This window comes from Dendrobates tinctorius, unplaced genomic scaffold (genome assembly GCF_039654945.1).
Source record: "Dendrobates tinctorius isolate UK_male_01 unplaced genomic scaffold, ASM3965494v1 ptg000140l, whole genome shotgun sequence".
NCBI classification, from domain to species: domain Eukaryota; kingdom Metazoa; phylum Chordata; class Amphibia; order Anura; family Dendrobatidae; genus Dendrobates; species Dendrobates tinctorius.
Window position 1 is genome coordinate 9,813,237 of NW_027361808.1, and position 25,824 is coordinate 9,839,060.

Sequence of the window (25,824 nt, forward strand, 5' to 3'; positions counted from 1 at the left end):
TGGGTTTGTAGGTAACTGGCCCGCCCAACTCCCAAGTTACCTAGAGACTTCTCCCTTATACCTTGAAATAACACATCAGCAAAATCACTGCTGATCACTACACATCACTAAGTCTCCATCTCAAAGCCACCCCCTTTGAGATACACAACCATCCTTCAGGATTCTGTCACTCATCCTCTCCCTTGGAACCTCCACACAGCGCCCCCTAGCGGACACCGTGGTTACTACACCACATACCTCGCCCCTCTGTTCAAACTTGTGGGGTTGAACACACAACATTACATCAGGCTCTCGAGATCAGGCACTCATCACACCTTGCCCTACAGGTCAAGAGAACCTTTTCCAAGTGTCATACGGCCTCCTCTCTATGTTAGGCCTCCCCCGCCCCCAGCGGTCTTGATCTTTGACCCTCCAGTTATAGTCTGCCTGCGTCATCAGACATGGTCCAGTCACCACCTTCCTCTGTCTGTTTGTTCCGTTCCCCGACCAGCTCCCCCGGTTGGTACGGTCATCAGTCCTAATCAGGCCTACTTCTGGTCTGAGTCTGATTCATTCAGGGTCTCACAGGAACTTCGGTCTCTTAGCGTCATCCTGCCAGTCGAGCTACCACTTGCTGACATTCTTCGGCCATCTGCCCTGTCACTTCTTGGCAGAACTCTTCGAGTTCTTACATCTGGTTGGGTTGCAGGCGGCCGCCACCTGGTATTCAGTACTTCTTTATTAATTTGCCGGCGGTCCTGCCTCAACTGCTCAATCTCTTGCAGGTACCTCACTCGATACTCCAATAGCATCCGAAAGTCTCTCAGGCTCTCCCCGGAGCCAACCACTAGGATGGTAATCCTACCCACTTCACTAGATACTTGGTCATCATCAGGAGGAATCCTCACTCTCACTACACCGGAGATATTCACAAGGTCTTGCATTACCTTCCCGGATCTTCCAATGATTCTCCCAATCAGAGCTTTGGGTACTGGCACATCTTTCCGCAAACCCAGCTGATCCATAGCCTCCCTTGCTATCTCTAGGCGTTGAGCAGCCTTCACATTACTCTGCCTGACCCGCTGTTTGGTGTAGAGACATTGTAGATGCATCTCTTTTAGGACAGCTACTCGGTTAGATGTATCTTCTCTGTCCGATACTATCACCAACTGCCGAGTCTCAGGTGCCCAGTGCACCTCACACGCCTTGACCGCTTCTTTGAAAGCCTCATGCACACCTTCCTCCGCACAGGCTTCTTGCATGTCCTCTGGTACGTTAATCACCAACTGGAAGGTTGTGGTCTTGCTCTCTTCCTGGACCGAAGGCTCTAGCTTTACCACGGACACTTCCCTCACTGCCGTTGACCCGACCGGGTGACTGTCTTCTTCAGTTCTTAACTCCCCAACTTCACCTGACTTGGTCACTTCATGACCCTTTGCCATGAGGGCTACTGGCCGTTCTGTCCTGTTATCACTTACGCTCACCCGCGGTAAGTCTTCATCCAACTTCTCCCGCAGAAGACTTTTAACTACTCCTCTGAGTTCTTCCATTTCTTCCCTAAGGGTCTTGTTCACATTTTGCCACATTGACAGGTGACCACTGAGCTCCAAGACTTTTTTCTCAAGCCCTACCACATCCTCTCTTAAGGTGTTGTTTACGCTGTGCCACGTTGACAGGTGACCTCTGAGCTTAAGGACTTCTTTCTCAAGCTCCTCCACTCTGTGCTCGGCCGTTTGTCTCATCACACTTTCACGTTCGAGATGTTCCCTTACTGTCTCTTTTATTGACTGTATCTCCTGCTCTAGTTTTCTTTTGGCCAGTATGTGTTGCACTACTACTTCTTTAATCATATCGTCAAAAGGTATCCCTGGGTTAGTCCCGTCAGTCGAGTGAACCCCCCAGTTACCCTCTGACTGTGTCTCTACTCCCGGTATCTTCTCGACCAGGTTACCATCCGTCCTGTCACGAGTTTCAGTCAGCACAGCACTAGATTCTATCCTAGGGGTGGCTACTGGTAATAACACGTCACAGTCACACCACACCGTCTGGTGAACCCCCAAGGCACTCTCTTTCTGTGTGTCAGCTCTGCTCTTTTGGTTTACCACACCCTTCTCATTCACACCGTTGTACCCTTCAGGTGACGTCAGGTCAGTAAATTCGTCCAACGCCATCCTTTCTCCGGTTGCCCCTACGTCTGGCCTGTCTACATTATGAGGCGTCAGAGTCTCAGTGTCTGCTAGCCCTACAGTAGACACGTCTCTATCCTCCTGGCATAGGTCATCAAACCTGACCAAGTCCCGGCCGCACTCCAAGGCATAAACTAAGTCTGGTGGTATACTGCCACCTTGGCACTTACTGCCTCCGAACTCCTTAAACATTACTCTGTCTACCGCATAGTTCACTGTGACCCCATGTCCACAGCGAACCTGGACCATTTTCTCGGTCAGACAGAGAGTGAGAGGAGTTCCGACCAGAGTCACCCGACTCTTTGAGTCCAGCCGTCCCAATATCCCTTCCCGATGTAGCATCACGGTACACACTTGCGGCCCGTCATCATTCGGAAAGAATATCCCACATACTGGAAATGACATACACTGCGGTACTCCAGACATACCCACTGAGTCAGCCAGTGCTGTCATTCCTTCAAACTTGGACCCCTTTCTGGACCACCACCCCACTTTGGGTTGCCGCCCCCTCCCAGGACTCGACCCCTTTTTGGGTTACCACCCCGCTTTGGGTCACCGCCCCCTTCTGGGACTCCACCCCCTTTCGGGATCTCCCCATGTCCGTTAATCCGTTAAACCGGTCTTCTCAGACCACAGTTCACACAACACAGTTTATTTTTTTAACAATATCACACAAGTCCTTGTTGGCACCACCACAGCTCCTGCTGTCACCGATCACCGACACAACCGGCTGCTGTTCACACACACAGCGGCTGGAGTCACTGCAGCTCCTGCTGCGCCATCTTCGTGGACTCGCCGATCCACCGGAAGCCGCTTGTCACCTTCGTGACCCCACTGAGCCACATCAAGCCGCTTGTCACCTTCTTGACTCCCACTGAGCCATCGCCGGCTGAGTTGAGAAAAGAAGAAAAGAAAAACACCACATAAAAAACATACGTGTCCTTTCTGTGTGCTATTCAGGACGCATCGTCTCCGCCTGAGACCGTCCAACACACAGGGCGCACCGGGTGCTATTCAGGGAGCGACCCTCCTCCCAGGGTTTCCCAACACGCCGGCCTCACCAACACAAAACTTACGTGTCCTGTCTGTGTGCTATCCAGAACGCACCGTCTCCACCTGAGACCGTCCAACACACAGGGCACACCGGGTGCTATTCAGGGAGCCGACCCTCTTTCCAGGGTTTCCCAACACACCGGCCTCACCAGGTCCAGGGGCTTAGAGGGTGCTATTCAGGATATCCGTCTCGGCCTGAGACTGCCCAACACTTACGCCTCACCAGGTCCAAGGTCATACCACATGCTCCAGGGCTCTTCCCAACACTGACCCTCCAGGACCTTGCTCACTGAACCCACCAGGAACACAGTCTTTACCACTGACCCAGGTCAGTACACCACGAACACCAGTCCGTTGCCTGTGTCGGCCACACAGGTCCTCGGATACTGTACCTCTTCTCCTCAGAGGCACCCTATAGCAATCACCAGTCTCTTGCTCACTGAGCCCAGTCAGTAAAGCACTTTTTTTTTTTTTTTTCCTCTTTCACGACCGTCACCTGCTGGCCGCGCAGGTTCTCGGACCCCTCTACCGCAGAGGTGTCCTATCAGTCTCTTTCTCCTGGGGAAACGGCGGCACTGGGCTCACCGATCCGGACAGTGCCTTACTCACTAGGCCGCCCCCCGGTTCCAGAACCACAGCCGGGCAGTGGTTTCCCCAACAGTCAGTCTTCCTGGCTCAGCGTTGCCAGCACTGCAACATGCACTTTTTGGAAAACGTTGCCCAAGGCTACAACATTGCCCATAGCTTCTCCACCAAATGTGAGGTAGCGCTGTCATTTACTTAGGGGATTCTCGCTTGCAGCGAACAAAAACCAGTTCCGGCACGGATTTTCCATCAAATCATACAGTAATCGCGGTTTATTCACGCCCCATAAACCACAGCAGCAACAGAAAGTTCACTTAATAGCATTACCAGCATAGCGTCCATTATAATGCTTCACTCTTATTATCCTTGTCCACTACGCAGGCTCACTTAGCCTCACCATTATCTCACCCATGTCAGGGCTCCACATGCGGCTTCAGCATTCCGCACACGTTCGTTCCCTCCAGGGAGCTCTCAGGCACACATCGCCATTGCTCCCAGCCACTTCACACGTGCTGTCTGGGAGGAAGTTCCATCTCTGCAGGAACTTCCACACTGGACCAACCAGGTCCCAGCATTCACCACATCTGACCTACCCTGGCCACATTATATGGTCTATAGCCACGCCCACTGGAGCACGTGACTATGACCTCATCACAGGTCCTTCACCCACTCACATAGCCTTTTAACACAGGCGTTTTCAGACACACCCCTGGGTGGGTTTGTAGGTAACTGGCCCGCCCAAGTTACCTAGAGACTTCTCCCTTATACCTTGAAATAACACCTCACATCACTAAGTCTCCATCTCAAAGCCACCCCTTTTGAGATACACAACCATCCTTCAGGATTCTGCCACTCATCCTCTCCCTTGGAATCTCCACACAGCGCCCCCTAGCGGACACAGTGGTTACTACACCACACTGTAGATGCAGAGAAGGCTTTCGATAGAGTCCATTGGGGGTTTATGGAGGAAGCCTTGAGACAGATAGGTCTAGGTCCTCACCTTCTACAGAAAATCTTAGCCTTATATAATGGTCGAACAGCGCGGGTTAGAATAAATGGTTCATTATCCAGCCCATTTAAGATCAACAATGGAACCAGACAGGGCTGCCCACTTTCTCCATTACTTTACGTAGTGGTAATGGAACACCTAGCCAACGCTATCAGAAATAATATCAATATTCATGGATACACGATAGGACCTAACTCTTAGAAAACAGCTCTGTATGCAGATGATTTACTCCTTTATATCTCACAACCACAAATATCGTTTCCAATGATTTTAAAAGAATTTGATAGGTTTGGATCACTTAGTAATTTTAAAGTCAATTATTCCAAATCAGAAGCCTTAAATATATCATTTTCTCAGAATGAGGTCCTTCAAATCATGAATAAATTTCCATTTAAATGGCAAGGAGAGTCATTGAAATATCTAGGGGTTGTGGTCCCTTCTGATCCTAATAAATTGTTTGAGCTTAACTATCAAGCTTTATTAATCAGAACATACAGAGACCTAGCGAATTATAGTAAATTTAAACTATCCTGGTTTGGAAGGATGAATGCTAACAAAATGGACATTTTACCCCGTTTCTTATACATATTCCAAACTATACCGATTTCCCCCCCTCATGGTTTCTTCTGTAAATTACGATCAGCTTTAACCAGATTCATATGGGGTAAACGCAAACCTCGCATAAGCATACAGACCATTTCTTGACCTAAATCTATAGGTGGTGCTGGTTTTCCCAATTTTAAGAGGTATTTTCAGGCTACTACATTACTTAGGATTCTAGACTGGCACTTTCGGGCTGATGCTAAACAATGGGTGGGGGTTGAACAGGAGGGTTTGGATGTCCCTTTAACCCCTTCACGACCTTTGACGCCACGTAGGCGTCATGAAAAGTCGTGCCAGAACGACCCATGACGCCTATGTGACGTCATGACTTTAAAGCCCCCCTGCGGGTCGGGTGACCTAGGTCACTGAAAGGTCACCCGACCCGCAGATACAGGGGGCTTTGTTCTTCGCCACAGGGGGAGTGGCTTCGCCCCCATGTGGCTACGATCGCTCTGATTGGCTGTTAAAAGTGAAACAGCCAATCAGAGCGATAGTAATATTTCATCAATGAAAATCGATGAAATATTACAATCCAGCCATGGCCGATGCTGTTGTAGCATCGGACATGGCTGGAGACACCGATTCCACCCCCCCACACCGGCGATCGCCCCCCCGCAACTGAATGACAGCGGCGATCTGCCGCCGCTGTCATCATCTGCCCCCCTCCCATTCCCTCTGCTCCCCGCCAGCTTCCGATAACCCCCTCACCCCCTCTCACCTCCCCCGGCACCTTCTAAGTCCCCCTGTCGCTCCCGGTGTCCGGCGGGTCCGGTTCATGGGTGCCGCCATCTTGGAAAATGGCAGGCGCATGCGCAGTGCGCCCGCCCGAATCTGCCGGCTGCAGATTCCATTCTTTCATTTTGATCACTCTCACAGTGATCAAAATGAAAGAAAAAGTAAATAAACCCCCCGATTATCACCCCCATAGGTAGGCACAACTAATAAAGTAAAGAAAATATTTTTATTTTTATTTTTCCATTAGGGTTAGGGTTGAAAAGAGGGTTAGGGTTAGGGTTGAAAAGAGGGTTAGGGTTACGGTTGAAAAGAGGGTTAGGGTTAGGGTTGGAAAGAGGGTTAGGGTTGGAAAGAGGGTTAGGGTTGGAAAGAGGGTTAGGGTTGGAAAGAGGGTTAGGGTTGGAAAGAGGGTTAGGGTTGGAAAGAGGGTTAGGGTTGGAAAGAGGGTTAGGGTTGGAAAGAGGGTTAGGGTTGGAATTAGGGTTAGAATTAGGGTTAGGGTTGGAATTAGGGTTAGCGTTGGAATTAGGGTTAGGCTTGTGGTTAGGGATGTGTTGGGGTTAGGGCTGTGGTTAGGGGTGTGTTGGGGTTAGGGTTGGAGTTAGAATTGAAGGGTTTCCACTGTTTAGGCACATCAGGGGGTCTCCAAACGCGACATGGTGCAACCATTGATTCCAGCCAATTTTGCGTTCAAAAAGTCAAACGGTGCACCCTCCCTTCCAAGCCCTGACATGTGCCCAAACAGTGGTTTACCCCAACATATGGGGTATCAGCGTACTCAGGAAAAATTGCACAACATCTTTTGGGGACTAATTTCTCGTGTTACCCTTGGGAAAATAAAAAATTGGGGGCTAAAAAATTATTTTTGTGGAAAAAAATGATTTTTTCATTTTCACGTCTCTGCATTATAAACTTCTGTGAAGCACTTGGGGGTTCAAAGTGCTCACAACACATCTTACATACGTTCTTGGAAGGTCTAGTTTCCAAAATGGGGTCACTTGTGGGGGGTTTCCACAGTTTAGGCACATCAGGGGCTCTGCAAACGTAATGACGACCGCAGACTATTCCATCAAAGTCTGCATTTCAAAACGTCACTACTTCCATTCCGAGCCCTGACGTGTGCCCAAACAATGGGTCCCCCCCCACATATGGGGTACCAGCGTACTCGGGACAAACTGGACAACAACTTTTGGGGTCCAATTTCTCCTGTTACCCTTGTGAAAATAAAAAATTGCGAGCTAAAAAATCATTTTTTGAGGAAAAAAAATTATTTTTTATTTTCATGGCTCTGTGTTATAATCTTCTGTGAAGCACTTGGGGGTTCAGTGTGCTCACTACACATCTAGGCAACTTCCTTATGGGGTCTAGTTTCCAAAATGGGGTCACTTGTGGGGGGTTTCCACAGTTTAGGTACATCAAGGGCTCTGCAAATGTAACATGACGCCCGCAGACCATGCCATCAAAGTCAGCATTTCAAAATGTCACTACTTCCCTTCCGAGCCCTGACGTGTGCCCATACAGTGGTTTCCCCCCACATATGGGGTATCAGCGTACTCAGGACAAACTGTACAACAACTTTCGGGGTCCAATTTCTCCTGTTACCCTTGTGAAAATAAAAAATTGCGAGCTAAAAAATCATTTTTTGAGGAAAAAAAAAATATTTTTTGTTTTCATGGCTCTGCGTTATAATCTTCTGCGAAGCACTTGGGGGTTCAATGTGCTCACCACACATCTAGATAAGTTCCTTGGGGGGTCTAGTTTCCAAAATGAGGTCACATGCGGGGGGTTTCTACTGTTTAGGCACACAGGGGCTCTGCAAATGTAACATGACACCCTCAGACCATGCTATCAAAGTCAGCATTTCAAAATGTCACTACCTTCCTGCTGAGCCCCGACGTGTGCCCAAACAGTGGTCCCCCCCAGTGTACTCAGGACTAACTGTACAACAACTTTTGGGGTCCAATTTATCCTGGTACCCCTGTGAAAATAAAAAATTGCGGACTAAAAATATTTTTTTTTAAGAAAAAAGAATATTTTTTATTTTCACGGCTCTACGTTATAAACTTCTGTGAAGCACCTGGGGGTTCAAAGAGCTCACTATGCATCTAGATAAGTTCCTTAGGGGGTCTAGTTTCCATAATGGGGTCATTTGTGGGGGAGCTCCAAAGTTTAGGCACACAGGGGCTCTCCAAACACGACATGGTGTCCGCTAACGATTGGAGCTAATTTTCATTTCAAAAAGTCAAATGGCACTCCTTCCCTTCTGAGCCCTGCCGTGCGCCCAAACAATGGTTCCCCCCCACATATGGGGTACCAGCGTACTCAGGACAAACTGGACAACAACTTTTGTGGTCCAATTTCTCCTGTTACCCTTGTGAAAATAAAAAATAGCGTGCTAAAAAATCATTTTTGAGAAAAAAAAATGATTTTTTATTTTCACTGCTCTACGTTATAAACTTTTGTGAAGCACTTGGGGGTTCAAAGTGCTCCCTACACATCTAGATAAGTTCCTTAAGGGGTCTAGTTTCCAAAATGGTGTCACTTGTGGGGGAGCTCCAATGTTTAGGTACACAGGGGCTCTCCAAACGCGACATGGTGTCCTATAACGATTGGAGCGAATTTTCCATTCAAAAAGTCAAATGGTGCTCCTTCCCTTCCGGGCCCTGCTGTGCGCCCAAACAGTGGTTTATGACCACATATGAGGTATTGGAGTACTCAGGAGAAATTGTCCAACAAATTTTTTTTTTTACGGATCAATTTGTGAAGCACCTGGGGGTTCAAAGTGATCACTATGCATCTAGATAAGTTTCTTGGGGGGTCTAGTTTCCAAAATGGGGTCACTTGTGGGGAAGCTCCAGTGCTTAGTCGCACAGCGACTCTCCAAACGCGACATGGCAAGCGCTAAATATTCCAGCATATTTTCCATTCAAAAAGTCAAATGTGCTCCTTCCCTTCCAAGCCCTGCCGTGCGCCCAAACAGTGGTTTATGACCACATATGAGGTATCGGTGTACTCAGGAGAAATTGCCCAACAAATTTTTGGATCCATTTTATCCTGTAGCCCATGTGAAAATGAAAGAAATTAATGATAAAAGAAAATTTGTGGTGCAAAAAATAAAATGTCCATTTTTTCCTTCCACGTTGCTTTAGTTCCTGTGAAGCACCTGAAGGGTTAATAATCTCCTAGAATGTAGTTTTGAGTAGCTTGAGGGGTGCAGTTTTTAGAATGGTGTCACTTTTGGGTATTTTCTGCCATAGAGACCCCTCAAAGTGACTTCAAATGTGAGGTGGTCCCTAAAAAAATGGTTTTGTAAATATTGTTGTAAAAATGAGAAATCGCTGGTCAACTTTTAACCCTTATAACTTCCTAACAAAAAAAAATTTGTTTCCAAAATTGTGCTGATGTAAAGTAGACATGTGGGAAATGTTATTTAGTAACTATTTTGTGTCACATCACTCTCTGGTTTAACAGAATAAAAATTCAAAATTTGAAAATTGCGAAATTTTCAAAATTTTCGCCAGAATTCTGTTTTTTTCACAAATAAACGCAAAAATTATCGACCTAAGTTTACCACTAACATGAAGCCCAATATGTCACGAAAAAACAATCTCAGAATCGCTAAGATGCGTTGAAGCGTTCCAGAGTTATTACCTCATAAAGGGACACTGGTCAGAATTGCAAAAAATGGCCAGGTCATTAAGGTCAAAATAGGCTGGGTCATGAAGGGGTTAAGACATCTGCCGTGGTGTTCTGGGGAGTCATTGACTATTGTCAATTGTAATTTAACTAGAGACACACTTAAAATATGGCACACTCTGAGAAAGAAGGGGTTCCCAGATAGGAATATTAGCCCACTTACATAATTGTTTTTCAATACATCCTTTCTCCCTGGATACTTGGACTGATCTTTTCTCGGTCGGAGGGCACTGGAGGATACTCGATTGTTTCAGGTGCTAGAAAATGGGGAGTTGCCTTCTTTTGTCTCTATACAGGCTCAGTTTCCAAATGAGAAAATTAGGTGGTTTGAATACTTGCAATTACAATCCTTCCTAGTAACACATAATTTTGATAACATTTCGATTTCAAACTTCACCTTTTTTGAGAAATTGTTCGTAGAGGAAAATAAGCCTCCACATGCCATATCTGTGATTTATGGGGGATTAAGCAGAGAGGGTGAAGCAGAGAAGTTAACATTTCAGCAGGCGTGGGAGAGAGACTTGGGGATAAGCTTGTCTCCTGAGGAATGGGAAAGGGGGTTTCTCTTCACTCATAAACTTGCTAGCGCTGGGATTGCACAAGAGAAGAACTATAAAATACTTATGAGATGATATCATTACCCTTCTAAACCACATGCAATATATCCAGCAGTTTCAGGGGTTTGTTGGAGATGCGAGAGGGAGGTGTACTCTATGATTCACATTTGGTGGGAATGCTCTAAGATCAAGCCATTCTGGGAGAAGGTTTTCGACAAATATCAACGAATCACGGGAAACCGTGTAGCAAGGTCCCCTCAAATAGCTCTTCTGTCAATTTTACCTTCTTCAATAGGGACTCAGAAGAGAGATATTCTTCGGTTTTGTCTAACAGCAGCACGAATGGTAATCCCGCGGTTTTGGAAACTTAGAAACCCCCCTGACATATTAGACTGGTATAAGGAAATGGTCAATCTGTGTAGAATGGAGGAGCCGTCTGCAGACTGCAATGGTACAAACGATAAATTTAGAAGGATTTGGAGTGGATGGATTTTGTTTCAGGACTCACCTGATTTCCATAATTTGTTCCGCTGAATGTTTCAGTTACATGGGAATTTGCACATTAATATATACATGATTTTAAGGACTGCTTTATCCATAACCCTTTTTTTTTTTTCCTTTTTCCCCCTCTTCCCTTGTCTTTCTTTCCCGCTTTATTTTACCCTATGTCTGTCCTCTGCATAATATAGAGGATACTTCCTCTCTTGAATACCTTGTTGGCGTTCGCCACATGGCTACTGTTATTGTCTACCATGGTATGTTTGATTTACTGATAGATGGTTGTATTCGCATTTTTGAATACTAGATATTTTCTATGATTCTATATATTATCTGTTTGCATATAATATATTCTTTGTAAAATGCTCAATAAAATAGATTGAACATAAAAGGACGACAATGATCTTCACATCCAGTTGTCTCACTCCTGAAAGTATTGGTGGTTCTAACATTCTCAACATCTACATGTTCCCATGGCTCTATTCTCCAACCAAGTGCCTGTAACTTTCTCATTTGTGTGAAGACTATGTAGCAACTGGTTTTTGATTGACCCATCCTTCCTAAATGTTACTGCTGGGGAAGGCGGTATAACATCCCTTACGTGTGGGTTTGCCTTAAACATGTTCCAATGTCTAGCCAATAGATTTCAAATTCCTTGTGATCTGTCATCATAAGTTTTCATCACCTGAATAGACTCTTGTTTCACCCTCTTGATCTCGGGGTCTTAGCAGGAAAAGATGGATTTTTGGTTCTTACAGTAAAATCTCTTTCTTGGAGCCTTCATTGGGGGACACAGAATACCATGGGTGTATGCTGCTGCTGCTAGGAGGCTGACACTATGCAAAACAAGAACATTAGCTCCTCCCCGGCAGTATACACCCACCGACAGGCACTAGGCACCTCAGTTGGTGCAAAAGCAGTAGGAGAAGCAACGGAAACTCTCTAAACATATGTACCAACCCAACAGGGGACTCAAAGACCCAACACGGTACAATTTAAACAGGGAGGGTGCTGTGTCCCCCAATGAAGGCTCCAAGAAAGAGATTTTACGGTAAGAACCAAAAATCCATCTTTCTTTATCGCCTTATTGGGGGACACAGAATACCATGGGACGTTCCAAAGCAGTCCCAAGGGCGGGAACAGCAATAAGGAACGAAAGAACAGGAAAGGCTTAGGTCGGCCGGTGCGCCACCGCCGCCTGCAGAACCTTCCTACCAACAACTGCATCAGACGAGACCTGGGTATGAACCCTGTAGAACCTCGCAAATGTGTGCAAGGACGACCAGGTCGCGGCCCTACAAAGTTGCAGAGCCGAAGCCTGGTGTCGAACGGCCCACGAAGCTGCCACAGCCCGGGTGGAGTGAGCTCTCACTCCCGGAGGGGGCCGTTTTTCCTGAAGTCGGTATGCTTCCTGAATGGTAGAACGAATCCAGCGAGCAATCGTGGATTTGGATGCCGGAAGCCCTTTCCTGTGACCGTCAGAGATGACCAGCAATGAATCGGATTGACGAAGTGAAGCGGTCCTAGCGAGGTAGACACGCAAGGCTCTAACAACATCCAGCTTGTGGAGTGACCTCTCAAGAGGGTGAGAAGGAGCCGGACAAAAAGATGGAAGAACGATATCCTCGTTGATGTGAAAGGAGGAAACCACCTTTGGCAGGAAGGAAGGAACGGGCCTGAGAACGACTTTATCCTGATGGAGCACCAGATAAGGAGAACGGCATGACAAGGCCGCTAACTCAGAAACTCTTCTGATGGATGTAATGGCGATCATAAAGGTTACCTTCCATGAAAGAAGTGACAAAGGAATGTCCTGGATGGGTTCAAACGGCGCCTTTTGGAGAGCGCCAAGAACGAGATTGAGATCCCACGGTTCTATTGGTGAATGATGAGGAGGAGCCACATGAGCGACTCCTTGGAGGAACATCTTAACCTGCGGTAAAGAAGCGAGCTCTCTTTGAAAGAGGATAGACAAGGCAGAAACCTGGCCCTTCAGGGTACTGAGAGACAGACCCGAATCTAAACCAGACTGGAGAAAACCCAGTATGGACGGAATGGAAAAGGCCATTGGAAAAACTTCTTTATCGTCGCACCAACGGAAAAAAGCCTTCCAACACCTGTGGTAAATGCGGGAAGAGGCTGGCTTCCTGGCTTTGATCATCGTCTGAATCACTTGGCTGGTCAAACCTGATTCTCTTAGGATTGCGACCTCAACGGCCATGCCGTTAAATTCAGAGACCGAGAATTCTCGTGGTAAAGGGGGCCTTGTGAGAGAAGATCCGGACGGTCCGGAAGTCTCCAGGGAACGTCCGCGAGCATGTTCACCAGTTCCGCATACCAAGGCCGTCTCGGCCAGTCTGGAGCCACAAGAATTACCGGAACCCCTTCCGATTTTATCTTCTTGACCACTCTTGGGATCAAGGCAAGAGGTGGAAAAAGATAAGGGAGTTGGAACTGGGACCACGGGATTACTAGGGCGTCGCAAGCAACGGCTAGAGGATCTCTGGACCTGGCTACGAAGCGCGGAACTTTGTGGTTCATTCGAGATGCCATGAGGTCGACGTCCGGAGAACCCCAGCGCTGGCATATCTGATCGAAGACTGAGGGATGGAGAGACCATTCGCCTGACGCTAGGCCTTGACGACTCAGAAAGTCGGCTGCCCAGTTTTCCACCCCTGGAATGTGAACGGCGGAGATTGCTGGGACGTAACGTTCCGCCCAGCGCAGAATCCTGGCCACTTCTGACATGACTTGGTGGCTGCGCGTGCCGCCCTGATGGTTTATGTACGCCACAGCCGTGGCGTTGTCCGACTGAATGCGGATCGGCTTGCCGACGAGAAGGGGTTGCCAGCAAAGAAGGGCCAGAAAGATTGCTCTGATCTCGAGCAGATTGATAGGAAGAAGAGCTTCCTGAGGGTTCCAGTGTCCTTGAGCCGTCCTCTGATGAAAAACCGCTCCCCAACCCAGGAGGCTGGCGTCGGTGGTGATGACTTGCCACCGAAGCGGGAGGAAGGACCTCCCTTGTAGGACTGATGTAGACATCGTCCACCAAGTGAGGGATTGCCTCACTTTGAGGGGGAGAAGAATTGGCCGGTCTAAGGACCTCGTCGTCTTGTCCCAGGCTGAAAGGAGGGACAGCTGAAGAGGACGAAGGTGGAACTGTGCAAAGGGCACTGCTTCCAAGGAAGCTACCATTTTCCCTAGGATTTTCATGCAGAATCGAAGGGGAATGGGCGTTGGTCGTTTGAGGGCTCGAATCCCTTTGAACAGAGCCGCAAATTTCTCCCTCGGAAGAAACACCCGGGCCAGATTCGTGTCGAACTCCATGCCTAAAAAGGTTAGACGCTGAGTGGGGCTGAGGACGGACTTTTCTTTGTTGACTAACCATCCGAGACAGTCGAGAGTATCCAGAGTTATCTGGAGACTCAGGAGACAGTCTTGACGGGACGAGCCCTTGATTAAGAGATCGTCCAGATAAGGGATGATGAGAATCCCTCTGGATCGAAGGATGGCCATGACCGTCGCCATCACTTTCGTGAAAACACGGGGAGCGGAGGCTAGGCCGAAAGGGAGAGCCATGAACTGGTAATGATCGTCCTGAATCGCAAATCTGAGATATTTCTGATGTTGCAAGCAAACAGGGATGTGAAGATAGGCATCCCGTATGTCCACAGAGCAGAGGAATTCTCCGGGTTCCATGGAGGCTATCACCGATCGAAGAGACTCCATTTTGAAGTGAAGAATCTTCACGTGGCGATTGAGCAATTTGAGGTCCAGGATTGGCCGCAGGGAACCGTCTTTCTTCGGGACTACGAAGAGGTTTGAGTAGAACCCTGAAAACCGTTCGTCTGAGGGAACGGGAACAATCACTCCGGAGGAAAGAAGGGAGGAGACGGCCTGAAAGAATCCTGGAATGTGGGACCGTTGTCTTGGAGGACGAGAAAGGAAAAAACGCCTGTTTGGCGGGGAAGAAAATTCGATCTTGTAACCGGATGCGATGATTTCTCTGACCCAAGCGTCGTCGACAACCGACAGCCAAGCGTCCACGAAAAAGGAAAGTCTGCCTCCCACCCTGGAAAAATTTCCAGGTGGGGGTGCCCCGGTCACTTGGAGGCAAACCTACCGGTACGGGCACCTGAGGACCTGGAGTATTGTCCTCTAGATCTCCAGCGGGGAGCGGGCTTGTAAGAAGGTTTCTTCTGCTCTTGCTCCCTAGAAGCGGAAGGACGCTCTTGCTGGACAGATCTCTCTGTGGACGAGAACGGACGAAAAGGCCTAAAGGGCCGAAAACCCTTTCTATTAAAGAAGCGTCTTGGTCGAGACTGGGGGAGAGAAGTACTTTTACCCCCAGTGGCGTCGGAAATTATTTGATCCAGTTTGGCCCCAAAGAGCCTAGAACCATGGAAGGGCAGATTGGTGAGCGACTTTTTTGAGGTGGTATCCGCATTCTATGACTTTAGCCAAAGAACTCGGCGTACAGCTACTATATTGCTGTTAGCCCTAGCTACACAACCGGCCGCATCCAAGGAGGCGGCTAAAAGGTATTTACCCGCGTGATTAATTTGATCTGCCAGATCTGCCAGCTCGTCCTGGGGAGCTGCCGCTAAGATGCCCCTGCGAAGAATTTTTGCCCAAGCCGAAATGACTTTAGCTACCCAGGAGGAGGCGAAAATAGGGCAGAGGGAGGCACCGGAGGCCTCAAAGATAGACTTCGCCAAGGATTCTAACTGCCTGTCCGTCGGATCCTTAAGCGATGCACCGTCTGGAAGGGACAGAACTGTCTTAGAGGCTATCCGAGAAACGGGAGGGTCCACTTCAGGGGCTTTGGTCCATTTAGAAAGCAAATCAGCCTCAAATGGGTACAAAACATCCAAATACCTGCGGCCCGAAAAACGTTGCTCAGGGTGCTCCCAATGTTTGGCTAGAGTAGTATCAAACTCGTAGTGGTTTGGAAAAGTTTTGGATGGAGGTCTTGACCGTTTAAATGGGACAGAACATTCCTGAGGAAGGGGCTTGTCCTGCTTAATCTCCAGGGTTTGGAAGATGGCTGAAAGAAGACTATCGACCAGACTTCGTGTTTTAGACATGTCATCTGCTTCTGAACTAGATCCTGATTGTGGATCGTCATCTGACCCAAGGTCGTCCACTGAAGGAGACGGACCCCTGGGTGAAGCAGACGGGCCTAGCGAACTGGAAGACGAGCCCGATAGGAGACACTTCCTGGAAATCCTATTCGGCCTGTCCCTCTGAAGGTCGCGGTCAGGAGCGGACGACTCACCCTGAGAGGCGGTCGGAGCAGCGGTGGCTGAAGATAGCTGAGGCAAACGTTCTAGGACCTGGACCAGGGACTGAGAAACTTTGGTCAGATCGGATACCGACTGAGACATGGCTACGGCCCATTCTGGGAGAGGAGAAGTGCCCCCATCACGGGGATCTGTGTGCTCCTGAGAGGCCGACATAGCTGAAGGACTGCAGGACGGGCAGAAAGGAGATGGCTGACCTGAAGCCCACTTCCTTTTACAGCGCGCACAGGCGTAATGAGTAGCGGTGGGCCTGAAACAGAGATCCCCTGCAGGGTTGGGCATAAGGAAAAAACTGCGCTGAGTGTCCGCGGAAATTGAGAAAGAACTGCGGAGGAGGGCTAATATCTCTGCATAGAGCAGAGCCTACCTAGTTCCGGCGAGCAGCAGAAACGCTGAAGTGTCCCCCAAGCAGCGCAGAAGAGCAGGAACGAAGAAACAGGAAATGCCTGATGAGGTGAGCGGTGGGCGGAGCTTAGCGGCTGAGCCGCAATTGGAGCAGAGATGAAGGAAGGGGATGAGGAGCCCTGTGATGGGCTAAAAAAGGCGCGAGGAGAGCGCGCTCAGAAAGGGGGGAGGCGCTCTGAGAGCGGGCAACAAAGCGAAAGTGAAAGTAAAAAACCAGCGCCGGAGCCCCGTGATTAAAACGCCCAGGAGGAGAAGAGAAAGTCCCTGTAATGGAGGTACTGGCGCGCAGGAGAGCTGTGGGAAAAAATGGCCATCTATGAAAAACAGGGAGAGAAAAAACCCCTGTATTCAGCCTTGTAACATGAGTGGAGAGGCGCGCGGCTGGTAAGAGCGGCGCCCGACAGGCAGGGAGAGGGGCGGGAAATTCAAATCCTGGTGATGTCCAGCTGCCCACCAATGTGCCCTTTTGGGGATGCTGCGGGCTGGAGGGATCGTTCAGGCACCTACCTGAAGTCCCTGAAGAGGATGACCACAGGGACCTCTCATGTCCTCTGTACCCGCTTTCTGTAGAAGACTGCATTAACCTCTTGATGGCGAGGGGAATCTTACGATCGCCGTCTTCCTCTCAGCCCTGTCCCGAGAGAGGGGTGAGGAGGGGGATTTTTGGCAAGGACCAGCCACCTGTCCGCATCCCATAGCACCCGGAGGTGATAAGGGACAAAGTCCTGCCAGCGCACTGAGAGTTGCGATGTGGGATCACCACACTGCTCGCTCAGCCGCCTGATATGGGAAAGCAGAGTGAATATTCACCCTGTTTCCCGACTTGAATCTGCAAAATAAAAGACAAGAGAATTAAAAAGTTCACACTAGAACACCTAAAGAAAGAAAAGGTTAATTGCGGATCTGGGAAGATCCCGGTCCGCCTCCTACAGACACTAAGCACAAACTGAGGTGCCTAGTGCCTGTCGGTGGGTGTATACTGCCGGGGAGGAGCTAATGTTCTTGTTTTGCATAGTATCAGCCTCCTAGCAGCAGCAGCATACACCCATGGTATTCTGTGTCCCCCAATAAGGCGATAAAGAAAGACTGTCACATTTCTTTGCACTCTGGTAGGCCACCATGAACACTGGTAATGGATAATGGCTCTCCAAAAATCTATTCATCAGATATCGTGCTTGTTCATGATAAACCAAATTAGATGAGTAGTCTCCCCTCATCCAATAATACTGCCATTTTGCGATGCCCTTCTTAAAGGAGCAAGGATGGTAACTCTTCCAACAGAGTAGATTGTTAGTAGACGCAGATTTCTTAAAAGGTATGGGTCCCCAAGAGTCCCATTTGATGTTTTTCAATAAGGATATTGAGAAAAGTTCTGAAGTCCCGTTTTATTCTCAGATGTAAATCCTATGAAATTCGCATAATGTCAAAATGTGACTGAAATATGCCTAAAGTGGGCATCTCCTGATCAAAATACAATTCTGTCATTTATGAAGAGTTACCAAAAAAAAAAAAGAAAAGGATTTGAGGGCTCCGGAGCCGGTTAGAATAGGTGGGGGCACATCAGCTCCCAATAGCTGTGCCCTCAAATTGGTGAGAGAATTTAACATCAAACACCTACGTGATCTTAGGGAACTAGCAGTTAGATAGAGAAATCAGACACTTATGTTGAATAAGAAGGTTTATTTCACTAACTTTTTGTTTCTCTGAATGAATGAGTAACAATTCCCAAAAGGCACACTCAAAAAATATTGTGAAAACATTCCTAGAAGAAAAGCTGTCATGGCTGCAGAAGGGGGACCAACATATTATGCCCCTTGGTTTTGGAATAGAATGACCACATTCTTATGGACAGATTTTTTTTTTTACTTCCTTTCATTACTTAAGGCTATATAGAATTCATATTTCACTATAAGAGAATAAGTAATACACGATGCAGGCTACGCTGGAATTATAGCAATAGTCTCCTGCAAGAAACCGTTCAATCACTGTAATACAATGTTTCACAAGTTACCCATCATGTTATATAACCCTAGTCTTAAGAGGTTGAAAACGATACTAGTGTTGCACTCTCCTCGCTAACAGACATATTTCCAACGTTAACCTACAGACCATGTGAATACAGAAACAACCAACAGACTTTACTCACTGGTGTCTCCTGCAGATTCTCATAGAGATAACGTTGGGTCCTGTTGACGACAGAAGCATCTGATCCAAGAAAAGGAATAGAATACTGCTGCACCTCATCACTGTAAAATACTGGTCCCCTGCAAAACAAAGTTCAAACTAGCATCTTGTATTGGTTCAAACCAAGTACTGGCACTCGGCACTTCATTGCACTGCAATTCAAAAATTGTTTTTTGGGTTTATTTACCATGTTTACTAAATGCTAAAATTTACCTGCTATTATGATTCCCCAGGACAGTATGAGTTCACAGATACCAAAACATGTATAGGTTCTTTTTTATTTAAATGGTGGAAAAAAAACCCACAAGTTAAAAAAAAAAAAAAGTGCTTTTGTTGCCATTTTCCAAGACCATTTTCATGATTTGGGTGTGTGAGGGATTATTTTTTGAGTGCCGAGCTGACTTTTTTATTGACACCATTTTGGAGTAGACACGATGTTTTGATCGCTTGTTATTGCACTCTACTGCAATGCTGCGGCAGCCAAAAAGTGCAGTAATGGCATTTTTAATTTTTTATTTTAATACACTGTTTACTGATCAGATTCATTTGCTTTATATTTTGATAGATCGGACACTTCTGAATGCAGTGATCCCAAATGTGTAAATATTATTTTTAAATAGATTTATTTTTAATGGGGCAAAAGGGGGTGATCTGAATTTTTAAAAAACTCCCCCACACCTTTTCATTTTTATTGGCTTCAATAGTTCCCTTAGGAAACTAGAAGCTGCAATAATTTGATCGCCTGTGCAACACATAGCAGGATTTCAGCCCTACCATGTAGAAAAAAACACAATGTCCTTTGAACACTGGCTACGGAGATTTACAATGACAGGCACGTGGGGCTTCTGCAGACCCCCAGTAGTCATGACAACCCATCAGCACCTCGCAATCACGTAACAGGGGCGCCGATGGGCTGGTCTTGGGACACGCTTCCAGAAAGTGCATATTAAATGCCGCGGACAGTGATTGACAGTGGCATTTAACTGGCTAACAGCTGCGGGTGAAACTCAGATCCACCAATGGCTGTAAGAGGCACATGACAGCTGATCAGATCATCATTTGTCATTTGCAGGTAAAGATGCAGGCTCGGACACGACCTTGGACGTGACGTACCGATAAGTCCAAGGTCGTGAGGAGGATAAATAAACCTTTCCACCTGCTTGGTTTCCATCTATTTCTGCTCTTCTCTGGTTGTATGATGCCAGATCTGTCAACGACGACTTCGGTTAAACAGTCATTCTGTGCTGACAATAGTCCTTTTAGCTGTTTATTGATTATGTGTGTGGTTAAATACGGTACTTCTTTTACTACCAATATTAAACCAACATATCTGAGATGCTATGAACAGAAATTTCACATCTCCAGCGGTGGCACTATGATATTTAACTTCATATTTACTTTTGTATTCCGTTTTTTGGTGACCATGTTGATAAAGTTGTATCTTGTATCGCAAAAAAACAGATAACCGATGTAAATCTTCCAAAGTTCTTGATTTACCCATGTAGCACATTTGGGGCAGATTGATCCAGACGTTTGGTCGTAAATTATATTTTGCTTTCATGTTCTGTGTTTTTGCAAATATCTTGACAAAGCTTATATATTCTTTTTTTGGGGGCAAATTTATACAGTCCTATAGTGCTGAAACCTATTTCCTCAAAAGCATAACACAAAAAATATGTAATATATGGCCAAACTGCTGGACCAATCTGACCTGAAATTGCAAAATGGGTAAATCTGATGTTACAGAAAGTTTTATACCAGGTTTCAGCTCTCTAGGACCTAGTGTTATTGACCTGGTGTAAAACCTTTGATGTGCCAAATTTATCCATATAGCAAATTTGGGGAAGATTTGGTCCCATGTTATGAATGGGTCACTGAGGAGGATAGCAGGCCAGGCTAAGCCACAGAAAACCAGAGAGGTTGGTAACTAAGCGGATTGCAGACCCCTGATCCTGTACTCACAACTAGCAGTAGCCGTGGAGCGTACCTACGATGATCCTAGATGCCTCGGCACAGTCGGAGAGCTAACTAAGCCTAAAGCAAGAAAGGGGAAATCTAAACTGCCCCGAAGCAGACCCCAAAGGAATAGATAGCCCCCAAACATATATTGTCGGTGAGACAAGATGAAAACACAAACGCAGGCAGAAAAATAGACTGAGCAAACGATGGGAGCCACACTGACTAGATAGGACAGGAAAGGAAAGACACTGTCTGCAATCACGCAAAAACCCCGGAAAAAAGTCCAACATGTTTGATGCACAAAAACCCACGACCTCGCCCCCACTATATCAGCACTTTGGTATATTCTGAAAGCAAAGCAAAAAGAGACCAATATAACGGGGCACAAAACAAACTGGCACAAGCAGTAACATATGGGCGGTGATTCAGCACAGCCCCAGCAGGAACTGGCTGACCCGCACAAAGCAGAGATAGACAAAACCAGATCAAATGCAAACAGAATAGCAAATGAATCACTTAGCTGAACAATGCAGGGAAAGAGCAGGAGACATCAGACCTCAGAAGGCACAGGAAGAAAATCACAAGCAGGGATAGAGGGAGTCAGCTGTCTTAAATCCCAATCAGAAACCCCAGATCTCCAATCGTCTTCCTCATTATCAGGTGGCAAGCCTCTGTCAATCAGATCAGCTCCATTACCTCCAGTAACCACCAGAGGGAGCCCAGAAAGAGAACTCGCAACCCCTCTGTCAATCTAACCAGCTTCACTATCTTCAGTAATCACCAGAGGGAAGCCAGAGAGAGAATTCACAACAGTCCTAACTTAATATCTAATTAATATTTGCTTTTGGTTATGTTTTTTGGTGAATATATCAACAATGGTAGGTCCTAGAAAACTAAAACTAAGTGTAAAACCTTTGGAAGCACACGATTCACACCCATTTGCAAAATTTAATGCAGATTGTTATTTATGCATGGGCACATTAATGGACCAAACAAAGATATATATTGTTAATAAAGGCACACATCAATATAAAAAAATTGTATTGGTGCACTTAAAAAGTGCAACGATATACTGGTGTTTCAGCAACATAAACACAGAATTTTCTGAAAAGGTTCTCATGATGCCCTACTTTGTAAATACCAAAGACCAACTGCTGAGTAATGTTATCCTTACAAGAATCTGATGAGTAAATACGTTGTGTGCCATTTAGCCTGCATTATTATAAAAATTAAAGCGCGAGTCAGGACAGGAAAAGGGGATAACAGAAAACGTAGCAGGACCAATCAGAGCAATCAGAGTCAGCTACAGCAGCCCTAGGGCAAAAACTAAAACCAACATTGCCTGCAGGAAGCAGCAGCGATAAATAGCAAACCTGGACCCAGACTGAGGCTGAGAAAGGTTAACCCCTACATGACCAGATTGGGAAAAAGAGAAAACAAAACTCCAACCCCGGTCTGGATCATGACAGGATCACATGACTTTTGAAGTGACTTTGAGGGGCCTATATGACAGAAAATACCCCCAAATTACACCATTATAAAAACTGTGCCCCTCAAGGTGCTCAAAACCACATTCAAGTAGTTCATTAACCCCTTTACCCAAAGGGTGGTTTGCATGTTAATGACAGGGCCAATTCTGACCACTGCCCCTTTAGGAGGTAATAACTCTGGAACGCTTCCATGGATCCTGGTTATTCTGAGAATGTTTTCTTGTGAAATATTGTACTCCATGATAGTGGTAAAATTTATTTGATGTGACTTGCATTTATTTGTGAAAAAAAAAAAATGGAAATTTGACGAAAATTTTGCAATTTTCATGTCCTTAAATTACAGAGATATGTCACAAAATACTTAATAAATAACATTTCCCACATGTCCACTTTATATCAGTACAATTTTAGAAACAAATTTTTTTGTTAGGGGTTAAAAGATGAACTGCGATTTCTCATTTTTACAACACCATTTTTTTTTAGGGACCACATCACATTTGAAATCACTTTGAGGGGTCTATATGATAGAAAATACCGAAAACTGACACCATTCTCAAAACTGCACCCCTCAAGGTGCTAAAAACCACATTTAAGAGTTGTTGTGCAATTTGTCCTGAGTACACTGATACGTGCATATGTGCAGGTAAACCACTGTTTGGGCGCATGACAGAGCTCGGAAGGGAAGGAACGCCGTTTGACTTTTTCAACGCAAAATTGGCTGGAATGGAGATCGGACGCCATGTTGTGTTTGGAGAGCCCCTGCTATGCCTAAACAGTGGAAATCCCCCACAAGTGACACCATTTTGGAATCTAGACCCCCAAGGAACTTATCTAGATGTGTGGTGAGCACTTTAAACCCCCAAGTTCTTTACCGAAGTTTATAACGTAAAGCCGTAAAAATAAAAAAATAATTTTTTCCACAAATATCATCATCTTTTCGCTCCCAATTTTTTATTTTACCAAGGTTAACAGGAGAAATTGAACCTCAAAATTTGTTGTGCAATTTCTCTTTAATACGCTGATACACTACTTTTGAGGCACAATGCTAAGCTCAGAAGGGAAGAGGCACCATACTGGAGTTAAGATTTTGCTGGAATGGTTTGACGGTGCCATGTGCTATGGCAGAGCCCATGACATGCCACAACAATAGAAACCCCTAAATGTGAACTCTATTTACAAACTACACTCCCCAATGAATTCATCCAGGGGTGCAGTGATCATATTAACACCACATATGCTTCACAGAATTTTATACCACTGAGCGGTAAAAGAAAGAATAAATTACATTTTTACCAGTAAAATGTTGTTTTAGTCCTAAATTTTAAATTTTTCTAAGGGCTAATAGGAAATTTTTTTTACAACAAACTGAGGGCCACTTTTTCCTGAGTGTGTTAATACCCTACATGTAATCGGGAAATATTTTTCAGGCACAGTTTGTATTATTTTTAAAAAAATATTTTTATAATTAATTTTTTTTTTAATTTTTCCTAACTTTTTTACTTTGTCCCACTATGGGACAATCATTTTTTTGCAGGCTTATCGCTTCTATAGCATACAGATGAAGCATCTGCATAGCATAGAAGCTGTCAGCGCTGCACTGACAGGGAGACTTGCTGATCATGCACTGTGCATGATCAACAAGTTTCCTATCTCTAATCACAGGGATGTAATCATGACGACATCCGCTCACCATGGCAACGATCGGGACCCCGCGTCATGCTGCGGGGTTTCCGATCCAAAGGCAGAGGGGCTGTCAGCCCTGTGCCGGCAGTATTTTGGGGGTTAAAGTGCTGGGAGAGGTCTGTGACTGCTCATGGCACCTAGTGCCGCGTTTCAGCTGTCAGAAACCCAGCGGCGATCGGACGCGCACCCTCCGCGAGCACGGCCGATCTCGATGATGTAGTTATTCCATCCATGGTCAAATTGGCCCAGGTCACATGGAGAGAATATTACGTATGATGTTAGAAAGGGGTTAAAAAATGGACATGTCAGCGTATTTTGCCCACGGACACGCGGTCCGTGGAAACACACCGACATGTGCACATACCCATTCACTTGTATAGGCAAATAGCGCTCCATTCCTCCCCAGTCTCTCCGCATGGCTAAGTAGCACTGTACAGCCACATATGGGGTATTGCCACGTTCAGTAGAAATTGTGGGACAAATTTTGTTGCCATTTTTAACCACTTCTTGTGTGAAAATGTAAAATCTTTGGCTAAACCAAAATTTTGGTGGTAAAAATGTGGTTATTTTGTCCTCACTGCCCAATGGTATAAAATTCTGTGACACACCCATGGTGTCAATATGATCATTGCACCCCTAGATGAATTCAGTGAGAGGTTTAGTTCGTAAAATGGGATCAATTATGAGGGGTTCTGCTGCTTTCGCACCTCATGGGCTCTCCTGGTGGGTCATGGCACCTGCAAACCATAACAGTAAAATCTGGCGCTCCTTCCCTTCTGAGCTCTGCCATGCCCCCAAACAGTGGGGTATCAGCATACTCAGGACAATTTGAACAATAACTTTTGTGGTCCAATTTCTTATGTTACCCTTGGGAAACATTGGGGGAAAAAAGATCATTTTTGTGGAAAATATTTTTTATTTTTACGGCTCTACGTTATAAACTTCTGTTTAAGCACTTGGGGGTTTAAAGTGCTCACCACACATGTAGATAAGTTCCTTAGGGGCGATAATAATCAAAAAAACAGAGCTCCACACATTGGTGAAAAGAAACTTCACATTTAATCCGCCTTCTGTGGCAACGTTTCGATCGCAATGATCTTTATCAAGCCCTTGGGGTAAAGGGGTTAATGTCAGCACAGGCCACAAAACATCCCGCACACGTGTATGCATCGGCCCCCGGGAAGAAGCATTACAGTAAGTGCTGTTCCCCGGCGCTGGGTGCTGAACACAGCTCTCATCATTCTCCCCTGCTCTGCTGGCGATCAGCGCGAGCAGGTGAGAATGATGAGTTACTTTTAAGTGATAAAAGAGACAGCAGGCGGCGGCTGATGGGACTATTACTCCCATCAGCCTACCCCTGCTGCTGCTAACAGTGACAGAAGGAGCGGCTGATGAGGATATTCATCAGCCACCACCTGCGCTATAAGTAAATGAAAAAAATGGCATGGGTTCCCCGGTATTTTCAATAACCAGCCAGGCAAAACTCACATCTGGGGGCTGCGGCCCTGAGCTGTCAGCAAGGCTGTCTATCAAGAATAGAGGGGTCCCCACACTGTAATAGTTTAAAAAAAAAGTGTGGGGTCCCCCCCATTTTTGACAACCAGCCCTGCTAAAGCTCACAGCTGGGGGCTGGTATTCTTAGGCTGGTAAGGGGCCATTGATATTGATTCCCTCCCAGCCTAAAAATAGCAACCCGCAGCTGCCCAGAAAAAGCACATCTATTAGAAGCGCCAATTTATGGCGCTTTGCCTGGCTCTTTCCACTTGCCCTGTAGTGGTGGTGGGTGAATGGGGCTGCACATGATGGAGGGGGGGTGCGGGGGATGTACATGATGGAGGGGTTTATGGGGCTGTACATTATGGAGAGCAGTGTGGGGTCAGAGCCTGTACATGATGGAGG

At 46.4% G+C, this 25,824-nt stretch overlaps 1 protein-coding gene across 2 annotated transcripts in view; it reads right to left on the reverse strand.

Annotated features, from left to right (window-relative positions):
• The window catches only part of LOC141049023 (saccharopine dehydrogenase-like oxidoreductase), a 173,372-nt gene that overhangs the window by 62,930 nt on the left and 84,618 nt on the right, over positions 1-25,824 (reverse strand). For both annotated transcript variants that reach the window (XM_073545124.1, XM_073545123.1), the window contains exon 7: positions 18,756-18,873. In XM_073545124.1, coding sequence (XP_073401225.1) covers positions 18,756-18,873 — 118 coding nt within the window. The remainder of the gene's footprint in view (positions 1-18,755; positions 18,874-25,824) is intronic.